This window comes from Neltuma alba, unplaced genomic scaffold (assembly GCF_004799145.2).
Source record: "Neltuma alba isolate B1F8T4 unplaced genomic scaffold, ASM479914v2 tig00012939_pilon, whole genome shotgun sequence".
Taxonomy (NCBI): domain Eukaryota; kingdom Viridiplantae; phylum Streptophyta; class Magnoliopsida; order Fabales; family Fabaceae; genus Neltuma; species Neltuma alba.
In genome coordinates, this window is record NW_021637305.1 from 164,152 (window position 1) to 182,497 (window position 18,346).

Genomic DNA, 18,346 nt, shown 5'->3' on the forward strand with positions numbered 1-18,346 from the left:
ATTTAGAGAAAATTGATAAATATGAAAAATGAGTCTTATATTTAAGACCAAGATCAACTCAAGAATTGGGTCCTATATTAAGGACAGGAGGAGTACCATTTATCTTCGTCGACAAGACATATATGATTTATGCGTAAAAGCACGTCTTTCTTTGCATAACCAAGCCTCTGTCCTTATGCATTACGCGGATTCTTATACTCACTTGAAATCAAATAACATGAACTCCACGGCCCCGCCAGTAGGCTTATAGGCGGCTGGCAACACACACATATTGCCATTACGCACTAATCAATATCAGAAGCTGGTAGGGTCAACCGCTGAAACATCAATCTGGCCTATATATAGAACAAAATGAAGATAGTGGGTTATATAAACTCATTTCATGTAACCCCTCCTCATAATCGCAAGACTAAATTAGCAAATCAATCCGCTGTTATGTTCATTTAATCTTTGACCCTCGCTAGTTAGAGAGATTCTAGCACCACATAGCCAGATTATTAATATATATAATCTATCTGAACATAATCTACCTAAAGTGCCCCCCATCTGCTGATGCAAAAACTTTGCAGGTAAGGATTACTCTCCTTGCAGAAAACTGTACGCAAAATAATACTGTGGTTATTAAATACTTGTTTCCAAGGAAAGTGTTATATATCCGTCCGCAACTTCATTAAGAAAGGATCGGATGAAAGAACGTTTGGTAGACTGACAACCGGTATCTCTTGTATACATAGATATATAGTGGTTAAAGGAATTAAGCTCTTATAGAGCGTGTGAATGAAGATCTAAAAATGATAGATATTGGAGAGAATAAGAGTGAGGAAGAGAGAAGAAAACAAGAGTATTAGATGGGTACATACATCTATGTTTAGTACATCTCCTTATATATTTATATATGTTTATGTCGGGACCAAACAGATTGTTATGCATATAACTAACTCAACAGACTTTGGTTAACTGCACTATTTAACACATGAGAGATCAAAACTATTGACGGACAGTTTCCCAGACATGATCCCTAAGACCAAACCGTGACTGGACACGGGCACAGATCAATACAGTAGTAAACTTGCTGTAGTTACGTTGTCTCTATGTCGAAAGCGAGTTTCTCCTGCTGCGACTCTCCTGAATCTTCTCTAATTCTTGAGGGCGGCAAGGCACTGAAAGAGCTCCTTGCTGTCCAAAACCATACTCTTCCCGAGCCCGATCTAGCAGCTCCAAGAATTCTGGGTCAGCCAAGTAATCTATTTCAAGGATAAACCTCTTCGCTTCTTTACCTTCGATGGCTAGAACCGCGAATTGGCCGTCCATTACGTCGGCCGGAACTGTCTTATTATTTGCTGCTCCCACTTCTTCTTCATCCAGCCGGCGGCGCTCATATCTTCTGCCCGCAAGCAGCGAGAGACTCTTCTGTACTATTCTCTCAACCAAAGACCGAATCATTTTCTTCAAGTCTCTGTGTCTCAACTTCTTGATGTATTTGACAGTGAGCTTGCAGTGTCCTGCACAAGCTACAAAGAAGTGGCTTATTTATACTGAGAAAATGGAGAGGGAGAAACGCCCCTTGAAATTTCATATACGACACGGTCCTCACGTAGACATGTGGTGTGTTGAGCTACTGTCCAAATTAATGCAGGCAATTGACCCATCGTTTTCTTTCTTTCTCACACGCTGCCCGTTCTTATATCTAACGAGTAAGCGTCGATTAATTAGTTCTTCCTTTTTATATTATGGTTGGCTAGTGAAATTAATTAGCGATTGGGCTCAAATTCGAAGTTAAGGCCTTAAACAACGAGATGATATGAGCCCCAACTAATATTGTTTTCATACCCTGTGTGGCACGTTAGGGTACGGTCTTGATCAAACTTTTGGATCACGTTATATTCCAAGTCCCTAGCTAGCTGGTTGCGTGCAAGATTTGTTAGCAGAAACATAATCCGCGCTTTGTACAAAAATATCTGTGGAGGTTTATTTGCACGGGATCAGCGAGAAAATTTCTGGAGAGTATTCAGGGTTTACTACTGAGCAGAAAGTTTTGTTTCAAAAAATGTGTTACTTGCAAACTCCAATAGTTTATCTTTTTCATCAAAACAAGAAAAGAAAAAACCATGCAGGGGTTTTCTTCAATACCGTGTGCGAAGTTTTCTCAATTAAAAATCACAGGACGATGCAAGTGGGTTCCGTAATGGGGAACTGGCGATAAGATAGATCAGACACTCCAAGTAATTAAGTTTAGACGAAATGGATAACATAGGGTGGATGTGATGCTTCGTGACATGAATAGTAAGATTCATAGGTTCCTTCTATCTTCTACTGGAGCTAACAGCTGCATATGTGATTGATACATAATGAATTAATGATCTTCGGGGTCTACAGTACTCAACAGTGGACATCAAAACGCGTACACAATCGTGCACGATTATAAATGAGGAAGAATATAACTTCATCTATCCATATGCACAATTCTATCTGAAGAGAAAACCCTAAAATATAATATCATCACGGAATATCAATCTGCTTGGTTTAATCTGCACGTTATGATGAACTGCCAGCATATACTGATCAATTTCATCTGAACTAATGACCCTGCATGAAATGGTTCAAACCTCTTTATTTAGAAAAAGTAGGGTTACTGAATGAAGCAAATATCCATGAAATTTTATTATGACATATATAGAACGTATTTTCCAAATATGGAGAAACATACGTGACGTTTGTTTTTTTTTTAAAAAAAAAAAGGTGGAGGCCCTTGTGCTTGTTGATGCAGAAACATAGCATTTAATGCAACATTTGACGGGTCATTTTCTTCCTTCTCATCATACGCGGGGACTTTAACGGAGCAAATCCTTTCGTATCCATAATTTGCAGACCCCTCCATCTTGTAATTGACCGATCAACCTCCAATTCTTTTCTTGTCCTGGATATCTTGAAGGGTTTGATTTGTGACCACTGAAGCCTTCTCAAGGGCGATTGTCTTCGAATAATGGATCTTGGCGATGATCGATGTGGAAGTTTGTGAGACAGAAGAGAGGGACCAAGCTCATTTATAAATTTTCCGTGCATTTGGTACAAATTAATGATCCGTGGGATTTACCTCGCAGTGTATGTGTGTCGGCACAAACTAGAAATATCAGTTGTTTAACTGTTCATGTTGAAGTTTTAAGTCCCACGTTTTCTGGATTTTAGTGATCTAATCAGTCTTTTGATGACTAAGCTGTAATAATTAGAAGTTAGAACACCGGATAAACGGAGATCTCTGTCTGTACTCGGTAATTAAACTGGTTCGCTTGAGAACCAGTTTGTGCTCATCACTTTGACAGGCTTACTAAGCTTGTCAGATCTAAACTATCTATATCTTATTTGAATGGTCTAACTTTAAAATCTTTAATTAATTATTTTTAGATTAAAAAAATGATAGTTAAGAGATTATTTCTATTTTAGATTCTATACATATTAAAATAATTATTTTAAACAAATAAAAAAGAAAGAAAATTAAATCAAAACTATTCACATGAGATATAAATGATTGAGATTTAATAAGTTTAAAATGCTTATCAAATTGATAAGCACCGAAACTGATTCCGATTGATTTGGAAGCAAGCAGAGATTCCAGGGGACGCGTGGAGGGGGAAAACAGGTACGCGGTCCTGATATATGAACCATAAGTACTGTCAGCGATCGATATACCATTTTATCGTCCTTTTCCGCTTGAAATTATATACAATCACCGATGCAGCATTTACCATTTGCAAGCCTATAAAACTAACAAGCAGAGACGCCTTCTTCCATTGTTCTTGGTATTTAACTATTTTATGACACACACACACACACACATATATATATGTTACTCCTCCGTTTCTTTGAAATTAGGATTCTCATGGGTACTATATATTTATTGAATTCAGCTACTTTGCTACGATTTTTATTCCTAAAAATTAGTTATTTGTTTAATGTAAGAAAAACAAAATCGGAGGAAGGGAATATATGATACTATGATTAACAAAAATTTTGAAAAAAAATCCGGTAGTTACTCAATATGTAAAAGGGTTGTGCCACCCCATCATGTCCGGACACGTTCGTTCTTCACTAATTTTAGGTGACTAGTTAATACTACCTCCAATTCTTAATATAAAATCTTATTTGATTTTTATTTTGATCCTAGATATAAAACCTCAATTCATTTTGTCTCTCATATTTATTTATTTTTTTAAGATAATCTTTATAATAGTGATAGTTTTAATCAATACACTTGATTAGCAAGGATATTTTAGGAAAGAAAACATATTTTTATTACAAATAACTAATTTCACTAGTTTCCTTAATCTACTCAAATCAGTTAACTAGTTCTTTATTAAGGACCGGAGGTAGTACTATTTCCTGTTCTTAATACAAAAGTTAGTTTGACTTTCAACTTGGTCCTAAATATAAGATTTCAATTAATTTTATCTCCAATATTTATCCATATTTTTCTCAAGTGATCTCTATAGTAGTTGCATATATTAAAAAGTTACTATTAATTTGTAATTCAAACACACATGATTAATAAAGGCATATTAGGAAGGGTTACATCTATTTACTATAAATAATTAACTTAACTAATTTTAGGCATTTTAGGAGGTAGTTACTACCTCCTGGTATTTAATATAAGGTCTAGTTGACTAATTTGAAAAAATTAAAAAAGTTAGTTAAGTTAGTTATTTGTAATAAATATGTGTTATCTTTATTAAAATATCCTTACTAATCAAGTTTATTAGTTAGAACTATCATTATTAAAAAGATTATTTTGGAAAAAGATGAATAAATATGAGAGATAAAGTGAGTTGGGATTTTATATTTAGGACTAAAATAAAAATCAAACAGGGTCTTATATTGAAGACTAGAGGTAGTATTTTGGTATATTGAAATTGGAATGGTGGAAAGAGAACGAGAATGGTAATTTTATCTCGCATAATTTGTCGGGTAAGCTCATCAGAGTTAGGTTTCTCGCCAGACACACGTATTCTCACAAAACTTGGAAATGAGATTCTATTCGAAGCTAAGATTGATTGACCCCCAAGTATTGGGAATCCAAGAAGAACTGGCAAATATACTCTCATTTATAACTGATGATTTAAAAATGTCCTCTAGTCATCATCAGAATATTACTATATTTTTTATTCAATCAAATTCAAATTAAAAATAGAACATTTATTCATATAACATATAACCGTTTTATTTCATTAAAACTCATTCTCATTCAGACCTTAAATTATAAGCCACGCCGTGATTTTGGACCCGATGCTGCAGTACGGCTTGGAACCAATTAAATGAACAGGTTAAATTAACACAGCCTGCTTTATTTGATGCATTGAAATCCCCATTTCTAATTGAAGAAAGCGATCATAAATCTCAGAAGGGCCGTTCATAAGATTTGGGCACAATTTTTTTTTGGGGTACAATTTGAGAACAATTGATTACAAAACCTAACTCTGACTCTTCAAACGTACACGAACAGACAATAATATGGCCATCGATCCCCAAAAAGACAGACATGGCCAGAATATAAGGTACACAGTACGATCCAAATATAAATGAAATAAGTGTACCACAATAATCTTCCCCATACAGAAAAAATGTGATTTACACAAGTGTTTGATTAATTGAACAAAAGCCTAATTGTGTGTTTGTCCAAAGTCATTAACTAATAATGGTGTGTATATCATTTTAAGTACACCGCATTATGTACCCTGTATAACTAATTTCCCAGTGCGAATTGAAGCTAGCTAGCATTTAGGCAGAAGAGAGAGAGATGAAGGGGTCACGTGCTTCGCACGTGATTGTCGATGATGTTCTGGAGTTCTTGAGGGTTGCAAGGGACGGAAAGAGGACCCTTCTGTCCAAAGCCAAACTCTTCACTGGCCTTCTCTAGCAGCCTCAAGAAAGCAGGATCCCTCAGGCAATCTAATTTCACTATAAACCTCTTCGTTTCTTCGCCCTTCACCGCCACCACCACAAAATGCCCTTCCGGCACCCTCCTTGCCGCTCCACGTCCTCCTGATTCTTGACCTGATCTGTTTACTCTTACACCTTTTGCCCCCATTGACAGACCCTTCAGCACCTTGGCGATCTTCGACTGCTTCAGCATCTTCCGATCTTCTTCTTCTTCTTCTTCTTTCACCGACAGTAGACTCGGATTGTGGTTGAGATCTCAGTTCAGTAGTGAGCTTAAAATTGATGTGATATAATATTTCAGAACGAAGATCGACACCATCGATGAGCATCACATCGAATCGAATATATATATATATAAGCCCATAAGGTATTGCATGGAGTGAGAAGCATGGAGGAAGCTTCCATATTCTCTGGATTCCGTGTTGATGGATGACGCAGCTATACAGCGACATATTAGTTAATGCGAACTTTGACGCGTTGAAGCTGATTTGTATTATTATTCTTCCATGAAGGCTGGCCTCCTTTATTCTGCCAAGCCACCGAAGCTCTTATGCCTAATTGCTGTCCCTAATAGTGTATGATATTATTATAATAGTGTGACAAGTTCTTCAACTTTGAACGACAAATCAATGAATCATAATTAACCAGTTATGTGATCAAACAATATGAACAGAAATGTCAAGAACATGCAGGGTAATGAATTTGGGAAGGGGGGACATCCGTGCATATTCAGCAGTTATCCAACAACACAATGTCTTCTTGACGGTGTCGGCAAATGTAACTGTTCAACGCGTTCCCATAGCGCCTCACTATTGTTTTTCCATTGCTGTATTCTATACTTTGCTTGTTTTCAGTCACGTTTCTGTTTGTTCCCCCCTATTTAGTTTTATTTATTTATACTTTTTCATAAACAATTCAGCATGCGGTGGTCTTCACTGCTCTCTGCAAATTAATTTAATATTTCTGATTTCTGAATGACTCAAGTTCCATGGAGTTTTTTAATCGATCTGAAGAAGGTGTTCATCATCAGTCATAACTGCGCTGGGTCCCTTTTCTTCCAATTTTCTTTATTCTTTTTCTTATTATTTCCTTTTCCAGCGACACAGTTATGCCCACAGCTTGAATACCTTATCGGAGTCTTCAACTATCAGCATCTCAGACTACAAAATTTTGGCATCCTATTTTTTTATAAGAAGAGGTCAACAAATTAAAATGACTTCCAAAATAGGCGTTTGTTTAACAGAAAACTAATACTTTAATACATTTTGTAGCCTAACTTATATACATTAAAGAAAATGATATCCCTGTGATGTTATTTTTATAATAAAAATAACGTGGTTTGTCGTGATGTAATGAAGTGATCAATGTTAAGATAATTTAGAAAAATTTAGAATATTAAATCAAAACTAACAAGCTATCATAAACAGTCTCATTGTCGTAAGGAAGAAATGCACAAGCTTGAACCTAAAAAAAGGCACTTATTAATTATAAGGATTTTAACCTTAACGCTCTTAATTTAATAAAGATTCATCTTAAATTCAAAACAAATTGAGAATATTCTGAGTTGAAAAAAAATATTAAATTGAATCAGTGTATTTTATATTTGTTTTCTCTTTTATTTCTATCACAAGTAACTCTCGCAGTTAAAAAAATTATATTTGAATTTTTTAATAAATACTTTTATAATTAAGTTTTTTTATAGTAAATATCTCCAACTTAATTATGACCCTACAATATGACTTCTTTATAAATGCGGTCATTCTCGTCCGCAAAAATATGACATATCATGATTCATGGACTATACAGTACATAAATTTTAAAAAATATTAAATGAACAGCAGGGGTCTTTGCAATTATAACAAGTTGGAGAAACCAACTTTACGGCAAATTATTATAAATGCAGCTAACAGTGAGATGGAGATAGTAATAGACCATGACATTTCGTCCAAACCGTGCATATCTATACAAGTAGCATGTAGAAGAGTTCAAACTTATATACCCTAAAACGTATCAATTCAGTTCACAAACATAACAATGGCCTTGATTGGTTCACCGATACATACAATAAAATTAATATAAGTTTCACTACTGACGGTATATAATGTCAGAAAAAAGAAACCCTATATTGCGTGGATTCACAACTTAGTCTGATATTTAAATCAATATTTTGTGATCAAGATCCACAATCTCTAATGAGGAAGGCACCAGAATAATCTTTTTCTGTGATTCATGATCAATTGGGTCCTCGTTGATATATAAAGAACCTCCAGGATGAATGGATTGCAGATTTAATAGGGGAAGTTATATATGCAAATGTAATACCTAATTGTTTGTTTGGAATCTTTAAGGGTTAATATTTAAATTAAAAAAATAAATGTCATCCAAAGATAATGCCAATGTGTAATATGAAATTCATAAAAAAAATTATTATAGTATATATAAGTCCCAAATATAGTGATAATTAATTTAGATTTAGGGTAAGTATGGCGCCCGCAGTATAGTTAAGTGAGAATATATGTCCATTCTATTTTCTTTTGTCTTTTATTGAATAATTGGGAAATCTTCAATGTGGAAAGATCGACACTTGCCTTATGCTACGCTACTCTTCAACTCAGTCGCCCTCTCCTTTTCTATCTCCCTCGATAGAGACTGGCTCAATTTGGCCCTATACATAGGACGAGAGAGAATGCATAATATGTATTTTATTTAGTCATATTTATAAGGCACTGAAAAAAATTTTTTATATCAATATATAATTTTACTTCTAATTTATTATTATGTTGACCTTGTTTATATAAGGTATAATATATATTATATAGAGATAAAGTTAGAAAATGATTAAATTTTAAATGAGAGTTAATAAAATTTAAGATTTTTTCTTAGTTTCTATGAAATATGTTGAAAAATAAAACCAGAAAAGTATATTTAATCGTGTTGGCCTATACACTAGCGCATAAGCGTTCAATCAGCGACCACTGAAATAATTATCGTTTCTAGATTATCTGTATTCTAATTTTTCAATTAAATTATTATTTTTTCGCGTGGGCTGTTTATTTATTAAAGAAAGAAAAATAGTTACATCAATTCCTTAATATTTATTATGCCAAATTCTTTAATCATATATCGCCACATATCTTATTTTATAATTTAATAAAATTTTGGTGTCGACTTAAATGATTAAAAGTGCATTTTTGGGGAGAAAAATGGTTTACATATTTTTTTGGTACAAAAGTTTTAGGCAGAAGTTCAAACTCAATCCAAGCTGAAAGCAGGATGATTGAACGGCTTCTCCTAAATAATACTCCTCCGGTCCTAATTATAAGACCCAATTGACTTATTTGAGGAGATTAAGGAAGTAAGTTAAGTTGGTTATTTATAATAAATAAGTGTTGTCATTCCTAAAATATCCTTGCTAATTAAGTATATTGGCTAAAACTATCATTATTAGAAGGATTATTTTGAAAAAAAATGCATAAACATAAGAGACAAAATGAATTGGGTCTTATAATTAGGACCAAATAAAAAGTCAAATTGGGTCTTATAATAAGGACCGGAAGAGTACTAATATTGAGAACAGGACTAATCTATATTATATCCTCAGACATTAATCTAAGCACTCTCATTCCGGGATGCGTCTCCAAATACCGTGACGGGGAATTAAACCCTTCTCTTTTGAGTGGAGAATGCAATTCCTACTGCTTTTTTGACCAGCAATGCAATTCCTACTGCTTTTTTTTGCCGGATGGGCGCTTATCTATCTTCTTAGGCCCTTTTTTTTTTTTTATCCCAAAGACAGAGCCCTTCCTTTGTTCTTGTTCGAGGAAACGGGGCCCCAATCCATGCAGATTCCTAGCACTTGTAATATCAAACAAGCTGGTCCCGCCTCTTCATTGACACAGGCATAAGGGATCCGTTGGATGGGCACGCCAGGAAATTCGTAACAGTAGTACATACTCAACAAATCAAATTTCCTGGTATCGCCTCCAACCTCCTGCCTTCCCATTTCCAATATTTTCAGTTATCAAGTTGTCAATGAATGCCCAACTGCACTATCTACTTTCAGTTAAACCAAAGTCTTTTTTAACTTGCTCCATAGCATAGCTGCTCAACCTTCGAACATTAAAAACAACAAAAATATCGTCTCCACCCCGTCATGCAAGCTGTTGAACTAAGATTTCGCACGGATTTTTTTGTGCACCAGAAAATCATCATAGATTCTTATGTGCTGAGCAATATGTAGTGACAGTTTACGGGAAAAGAGTTATTTTTATACGCCTAACCGTGGATATACAAGAGAATTCCTTGATCAGTGCCCGTCGCCAGAGAATTTCTTAAACTTCACTTTCTACGTGAAAATATGAAGCTCAAATGATCCCCTTGTTCAATTAAACCGAATTTTACACTGTTATATTTATCTGGCAACAAAATAATAAATCATAGAGTCTAGCATACCCGAATTGGATGGTGCCAGAAAGTCGCAAGCGGTGAGCAGTCAGCCGAAAAATTTTCCCGCACCCAATGAACAACAATAAATTCTCAGAAGGAATGTCTCCATAATACCAGAAGCGTCTAGCAACAAAAGGCTACAAATTACATAGCAAGCCCCGCAAGCGTGTGCCCATTCCAGGATGTTCACTACGCAGAGCCATCATCCTAATTTCCACTTCATTTTGGAGAAACAAAAGCAACATTTTTCAAGCAACCAGATTATTCAAGCTGACATATGCTCTGTAAATAGATATTAGATATTCATAACCACATCGTCCATATATAATCCTGTGAGTATTCAATGTTCAGGTGCGTTATTTATGCTGTTTATGACGACAGTAAGTACCTACAGTAGCTAGGGCAATAAGAACCAATTCTCTTTTTAGACACGGTAATTAGACGGTAGGCTTGCACTCGAATCCAGTGCCAGGGTCGTCTTGGCTGGGGAAAATTTCAAGCCCAGTGACCACCGCATGAGGTGGGCCTCGGCGACACCTCTGCTCCATTTCCTGCACCACTTCAGGGCTGCCGGATAATAGAGCCTCCACAGACCCATCCTTCCTGTTCCTCACCCAACCTTTTAGTCCCAATTGCGTCGCATTTTCGATGGTCCAATTCCTGTACCATACCCCCTGAACCCGACCCTTGATCACAACCCTATCCTGCACACGAAATTCACTAGAATGCATTCCATAAAGAAATCCCCAAAAAGTACGACGCCCCGAGAAACGGAAGAAATTGCTGAAATTGAAAAAGGAAGAGAAGCGAGAGCATACCGTTTTGGCGGGAGAGGAGTGATCGGAGGCGGAAGAAGCTTGAGGAGGGGTCATTAGGGAGAGAGAATGTCGAAAAGGAGGTGAACTAGGTCGGCGCAGAGAATGAAGAGGAGGAGGAGGAAAAAGAAGAGGATGGCGAAGCGGAAGAAAAAGATGAGGAGAATGAGAGTGAGAATGAGGGAAATAGGAGAGTCTAGAAGCACCACTAACATTGATCCATGTATTCCGGTGCATCCGAGATGGAGGGAATCTGGGCCGGGACCGAGCAAGGGGCGTCAGGGAACGGGGAAGTGAGATCGTAGATGCCATTCGATCAGATTGACTTTAGATTCTCATATAATTTGGCCGGGGTGGTTGCGGAACGTAACACTGTTCTTGAGTTTTCCAAATGCTGACGTTGATATCTTGAACCTTTTTTTTTTTTTTTTTCTCCCAGGGTATCCCCTAACCCAAATAGTAAGATGCTAATACCTCAAAATACTGTCAGCTAACAGAAATTCCTTCTAACAATATTTTTTTTTTTATACATATTGTCTTAATGATCAAATTATGGTCATGATATTTAAGATATTCAAATTTCTTCTACTTAAGCCAACACTTGTCGGTGATATCTTGAACATGAGGATATGTGATTTCTGGAAAAAGGCGACAAATTCTCACGTGGCCGGGGAATTCTAGGCCCATTGGATCTGGCCCTGTTCATATAGTAGAACCCAAGATAGGAATCGGGCTCCTCCCACTGAATCAGCTGCGAACGTCAATCAAATTGGAGAGGCAGGCAGGCCAGATAAAGGCCCGCTGGTTAATTTTAAGGCCGATGTTTCTCTACCCCCTCATGGAATTTATACAAGATTTGAAATCATTTTTGTTGTTTATAATTTCCGAATAACACAACTTCCTATGTATTATTGATAATTTCATCTGCCTCAAAGTTCATAACTTCGTATAGACTATAGAGCATAAAGCTTGCATCCAGTTCTTTTATTTCATATAGAATCTTTCAAAACATCTCAATTAGGTACGATTTTATATTTTTATGGAACACTACATGTGATACTTATCATTAACTCTGATTTTTAATATAAGAATTAGTTGACTAATTTGAGTAAATTAAGAAAATCAGTTAAATTAGTTGTTTATAATAAACATGCGTTCTTTCTTAAAATATCTTTGGTGATTAAGTGTATTGGGTATAACCATCATTATTATAAAGATTACCTTAAAGGAAAATAGATAAATATAAGAGATAAATTAAATTGAGGTCTTGTGTTTAAGATCAAAATAAAAATCAAATGAACTATTATATTAAGAATCGAAGGTAGTACATCTTTTTCATAATGTTTTTATTCCGTGTTAGTTTAAAAAAAAAAAAAGTTACACAGTGAAATTTAATAATAATAACAGTACTGAAAATATCTTATTAAAAGATCGAAGGAGGAGCACATTCATAACCGATACTAAAATTTACACAACAAAAGATAATTAAACGACAAAAGATAAAAGAGCTTAATAAGAAAGCAAATAGAGTAATAAGAACCCTGCCAGAACTGCAATTCGTCTTCCCCCACCAATATCCGGAACGAAAAGTCGCACTGCAAATCTCACAAAAGATGGTCAGCCATACACCAGGAGGAAAAAAAGGGATGGTCATGGTCAGAGATGAAATATAGGCTGCGCGGCCACGCGCTGAAGGGGAGCGAGGGGGAAGGGATTACGGAATTACAGTCAACTCCGCCGGATTTGGATTTTGACATCTGATTATATGTCTCGCCTTTTGAAAAAAATTAAATCAATGATATTTTTATGAATAAAAATTAATTACTATATTTGAGATAATACGTTCAACTTCGTCTGACCTTTATCAAAACATGCCATGAGATGTCTGATAACAAAATATATTAAAGAAAAGTAAAAACCGGCGGCGGATTCTCAAGTTGGATTGAGACCTGGCAAGTTGGAAAACATCAGCCCAAAAAACCATATCTTGTCCGGACAACTCGAGCCATTTCAAATTATCGATTATATGTATATTACGACAGATTATAATTATATATGTCCATCTATATGTATGCATAATATGAAGCGCGTAGGGGCCACGAAAAAGACGGTGCAAGTCGGGCTCCAAGACGGACCACGTGTTACTGACGTGGAACAGGATGCTAGCCCGGACCGTCCATCCAACGTCCGCTCTTGTTTAATTACTACTAGTGGTTTATGAGAAACCAGGGATTACTTCATGGTGCACCCACTTTATTATTTACAGTTATAGTTATATTTCGTCAGGGTGGCACGATTTGTCGGTTATTACAATAAATTTGACAACCAAAAACATTGTTAACAACGAATTCAGTATTAATTGATGAGCATATTGGATGATAAAGAAAATTTAAATATGAATTTCCGCGGCCAATTAATTCAAAATACGCATACACGCCGCTGTAAGTGTAACCCTGATGCTATTACTACGTAGTGTATATTGATTACTGACAGAAAAGAAAACCTGATCCCATATGTTTATGATGAGTGATATCTGGGATTGGGTGTGGATATGGTATTTCTGCTGATGGATGATCAAGTCCGCAGCAAATTGAATGGCCAGTGTTGGCTGCGCCTTCTGGATGCTTCTAGTTCTTCGCTCCTTAAATTAAACAACAAAAGAAGCACGCGTACATATTGTTCTATGCAGAAAAGTGGTTAAGAATATATAAAAGATATATAATAATCTGGGGATTAAAACTGGATGATGAGTGGATGTATGATATATGCATGGATGGAGGATGGGGATGGGCATGGAAGGAAGGAGGAAGAAGAAGAAGAGGACACATATATATTGAGGGGGCCGGGTCGCATTCAACGCTGACTCACCCCCACGTCCCTCCATTGTTGAAAACAAGTAGACAACAAACGTGCTGTTACCAAAATCTGCTTTTCCCCTAAACCGTCCTTATAGTTACCTCCAACATGAAACACAACCACCGCTCTGTATTTTATAATATTATATTGCGTCTCCTCGTGTCACGCCCAGACTCTCTAACCCCCCACATTCGTTTGTTTTTTAATCACCTACCTCTGTCTTTGAATATTCTCATCTCCTCATTACCTAAACCACTTCTCTCTCCTCACCTCAACTGCTCAATTCTATCACTCATTCACTGGCGCTCTTACCTTCAACTAATTCAGCTCTCTCTCTTGTTCCCCAACCCATCCCGAATATTCTGTTTTGTTGTACTATGTATGTAAATAACCTTAATTATATCACTCCCTTGCCTGATCAACACAGAGGATCAAAAGAACAATTCAATTGATCATTATATTTCCAAATTAAATCGCCATCTGGCTAGTTGTACGTCAAATCCCAAACCTCTTGCCACCCCACGTCTGCCATCCCCTTATTATATTTGCTGGCCTATACTTAATGAACTGCTGTTATCAGTCGGCTATATTAAGAAAACCATCATTTTCCTATAAAGCTATAATTTTGAGTTATGCCGCCCTCAACATCCGCCCCTAATCATAATTTAAAAAGGTGAGATAATGTGCTGCTGTATGTGCATATATGCTTATACCTAAACCACAAAACCAGCCGTTAATAAACTACATTATCGTTGAAATTTTAGGTGATCTCATTGGCCTGTACGGTGATTAATAATTGCCGCGCAGTCTTTGTTCCTGGTCTTCTATTTTAACCTTTCTCTGTTGATCATCCGGTGAAGCTCTTCGGCCGAATGATTATATCTATATGCTTTCTTAATATCTTAACCCAATATTATAACCATTCCTTCTTTTTCACCCATGCACGTACAACAAACGTTGCCGTTGGTTTTTTTCTTTTCTGGGCGAGCCTCTGTGGTCTGAGGCCTGCAGATCACATTATTGTTATTTATTTTTCACCAGATCAAATTATTATTATCATTACTGCCGCTGATAACATAACAACTGGAAAGATGCAGAAAGGCAACTTTATAGATTTCAGTTTCAATTACTCTGTGCACGCAAAACAAATTTGAATGTGATGCGGGCAAAAATAGCAGCCGTGAATGATGATTCCTGATGATATGACGTACATTATAGATATTTTATAAAGTTGTCCAGGTCACTATAAAACATTCATTTTAATTTTCGCGTGCATAGTCCATAAATAATTAATAATTAATATTTTATACTTGTTCACCGCTGGCATCCCGGTTAGGCCAGTACGGTGACGAGCATGAACCGGCTTTCTGAGTCCCCAAAGGACCTAACTTTGAGTGATGCATCGTTTTTACCCGCATTGCTTAAAAAATAATGAACCCCTTGCTTCCTTTATTTTCTGGCAATCGAAAGTGAATCTCATTACTAAAATATTTAAGAAATAATAATAATAAAAGGAAGCATGGGTTGAGTGAGACGGGCCTGGGCCGGGTGGCATGACCTCATTAACAAACCCAACAGATTATTGTGGGTGGGATTATGGACGTGTAACGGACCGCCTCGACAGTTTGAAAACGTACACTGAGGATGTCATTAAATGGATTAATTAATTTTTTTTGAAAACGTCATTAGTGTTTAAATTAGAAACTACAAGTAATTATAATTGTTTGAATAATGTAATATAATGCCGGTAAATATAACGGGTGAGGCATCAGTCAAGTAGCGGAGGGGTGGAGCAGGTGATGGTGTGGTTAATGGGCACTGGGCAGATGGGACCAATCTCCGTGAAATTAAGATGGCGATGCATATACGTATGTACGTATATGGTTTCAACAAGGCGTGGAAATCGAAAGTCTTTGGCAAGATTTGCCCCAAAATTCCACATCAATTCGTCTTTTTTCCCGCTGTCAACATTAGGATATAGAATATATAAATATATACATATATGGTGACAGTGATTGATTATATTGGTAATGGTAATAGTGAAATGGTGATGATATTTCAGGATTGATGGAGTGAAAAGGGTCACATAATCAGGGGCCCCAATTTCATCATCGAGCTGAGAAGATGGAGCGAGGTTTAAGAATTGACAGGACCGGCTCTTCTCTGCGGATCCAATGAATAACAAAAATGTCACTGTTAATTAATTGTATTGTTAATTACTCAGGCGCAAATATATATACATACAGGGCACCGTTTTGATAACTAATTATTGCATTCTCATGTCCCTTCGCCACCAAGAAAGCCAAGTTTGGATTGTTCATGTATTTTTTTGTTTCTGTTGGCTACGTATATCCGTCCATGCTTGTGCCCCAAAATTCTCATGTATTTTTCTCACTATTGATGTAAGTGATCGCGCCATCACCACAGGGCCAATAATAATGCCGGTCAACGTTCAACGAAGTTAGAGTTCTTCCACTCAACCCATGGTTAATTATTACTTCCGGTCCTTAATATAAGATTTTATTTGATTTTTATTTTGATCCTAAATATAAGATCCTAATCCACTTTGTGTTTTATATTTATATATTTTTTCTAAGATAGTTCTTTTAATAATAATAGTTCTAACTAATATACTTGATTAGTAAGGATGTTTTAGGAAGGACAATACCTATTTATTACAAATAACTAACTTAACTTTTTTTTCTTTCATCCATTCTAATTAGTCAACTAACTCTTATAAATAAGATTGGAGGTAATATAAAACAAGACGTGGTTTTACTCCCCCGGGCATGGAGGCTCTCGTGTTTTCTGATGGACCTCTATAATTTGCTACCTAATTAACTCAGTGCTCAATTAAGCTTTTCGTTAGTCTTTTATTGATCATAGTTCCGTTTATAATTAAGCAGTAACGTACATTAATTAAAATAATTGTCAATATATTCGAGTTCTCTCCCTTAATTGATTGCACCGGGGGACACTTATGTATACTTTATATATATGGCTTCGTTGGGATACAATAGTAAAAAGGATAAGGACGAGAAAATCATCGATTTTCAAACAAGTGGGGGTATCTTCACATACGTAAATTAAACAGTTAAGCGCCTAGTTTATAATTTGTCATGTGAAAAGGTGCGTTAGGGCGGAATCATTTACGTGCGTTTTATACATGATTTGTCTGATTCACTGGATTATATATACAGCAATGTACCCATTAGGTGTGTTTCGCCGGCACCTAATTAAGATCCCTATGCAACGGGGAATATTCCTAGATTAAACGGCCTTACTGTTGACGAATTAACTCCAACGAGGACCATCAGCCACAGGCTTTGTATTTTATGCCGCAAACGGAGGAAAAAAAAAAGCTTTGTATTCATATTAATGATGAAAAGACACCACAAAGAGGAAAAAAAAAGTGGTTATATATGCGCTGTAGACCTTTCATTCAATTTAGGAATGTCTTTCATATTTTTTGTTTAATTAAAGAAAGATGATAAATATAAAATTTATAAAACTTACTAAAATGACAAATCCCGTTTGAATGTGCATGGTAGTATAGTACTACTGTTCATCATCAATAGAGTGTATATATAGATCGCGCATTTCTCACATCTTTCCGAAAACTGATGACAATTTTGAAAGAGAGAGAATATCCCGATCTAGAGAGGTGAAGCCAGAAGAATGCTCCGCTTTTCGCAAATCGCAATGATTAAGGACCACACCAAGGAATTGTAAATATTTCACTTGACGGGCTTTCCTTGAACCACGTCTCTCTTTATTATTATTATTATTATTATTATTATTATGAATAAGATCAGGCACCAGATTTCTTTAACGAAATATTTTACACTTTCGGAACACAGAAAAAAACGCTGGTCAGCTTTATGAGACCACAAACTCACAGTGCCTCCAAAGCTAATCCGTGCGTCGCGCACTTGTAATAAAATTAAATATGTAATAGCTTATGCGTGTTAAATAAGCCACGAATGCAAATGAGACTGGGAATTACCTCCAAAGGAATTGTAAAAATTTCACTTAATGGGCTTTCCCTGAACCCGTCTCTCTTTATTATTATTACTATGACTAGGATCAGGCACCAGATTTATTTAATGAGATATTTTACACTTTCGGAACACGGAAAAAACACTGGTCAGCTTTATGAGACCCCAAACTCACAGTGCCTCCAAAGCTAATCCGTGCGTCACGCACTTGTAATAAACGTAATTAAATATGTAATAACTTATTGTAGCAAAATATACGCGTGTTAAATAAACCACGGATGCAAATGAGACTGGAAATTA

General features: G+C 36.1%; 3 protein-coding genes across 3 annotated transcripts; all 3 read right to left on the reverse strand.

Annotated features, from left to right (window-relative positions):
* Nucleotides 1–1,089: 1,089 nt before the first annotated feature.
* LOC114732872 (auxin-responsive protein SAUR71-like) lies at nt 1,090–1,649 on the reverse strand. The gene is made up of 2 exons (XM_028920251.1): nt 1,595–1,649; nt 1,090–1,502 (listed from the first exon to the last, which is right to left on the reverse strand). Exons 1-2 carry the CDS (start codon nt 1,647–1,649, stop codon nt 1,090–1,092), a joined length of 468 nt encoding a protein of 155 aa, XP_028776084.1.
* A 3,833-nt stretch (nt 1,650–5,482) lies between these two features.
* On the reverse strand, nt 5,483–6,182 carry LOC114732839 (auxin-responsive protein SAUR72). Its single transcript, XM_028920204.1, has one exon. It carries the CDS (start codon nt 6,122–6,124, stop codon nt 5,798–5,800), a length of 327 nt encoding a protein of 108 aa, XP_028776037.1. The 5' UTR covers nt 6,125–6,182; the 3' UTR covers nt 5,483–5,797.
* Nucleotides 6,183–10,452: 4,270 nt separating this feature from the next.
* On the reverse strand, nt 10,453–11,563 carry LOC114732869 (acylphosphatase 1). The gene is made up of 2 exons (XM_028920249.1): nt 11,196–11,563; nt 10,453–11,081 (listed from the first exon to the last, which is right to left on the reverse strand). Exons 1-2 carry the CDS (start codon nt 11,502–11,504, stop codon nt 10,815–10,817), a joined length of 576 nt encoding a protein of 191 aa, XP_028776082.1. The 5' UTR covers nt 11,505–11,563; the 3' UTR covers nt 10,453–10,814.
* Nucleotides 11,564–18,346: the final 6,783 nt, after the last annotated feature.

What these genes read in the sequence shown, in the direction of transcription:
- LOC114732872 (XM_028920251.1), bottom strand. Translation starts at nt 1,649, where the DNA reads ATGGGTCAATTGCCTGCATTAATTTGGACAGTAGCTCAACACACCACA. An exon ending in TCAACACACCACATGTCTAC is followed by an intron (nt 1,503 to 1,594) that starts GTGAGGACCGTG and finishes TAGCTTGTGCAG; the next exon opens with GACACTGCAAGCTCACTGTC.
- LOC114732839 (XM_028920204.1), bottom strand. Translation starts at nt 6,124, where the DNA reads ATGCTGAAGCAGTCGAAGATCGCCAAGGTGCTGAAGGGTCTGTCAATG.
- LOC114732869 (XM_028920249.1), bottom strand. Translation starts at nt 11,504, where the DNA reads ATGGCATCTACGATCTCACTTCCCCGTTCCCTGACGCCCCTTGCTCGG. An exon ending in ACTCCTCTCCCGCCAAAACG is followed by an intron (nt 11,082 to 11,195) that starts GTATGCTCTCGC and finishes TTTCGTGTGCAG; the next exon opens with GATAGGGTTGTGATCAAGGG.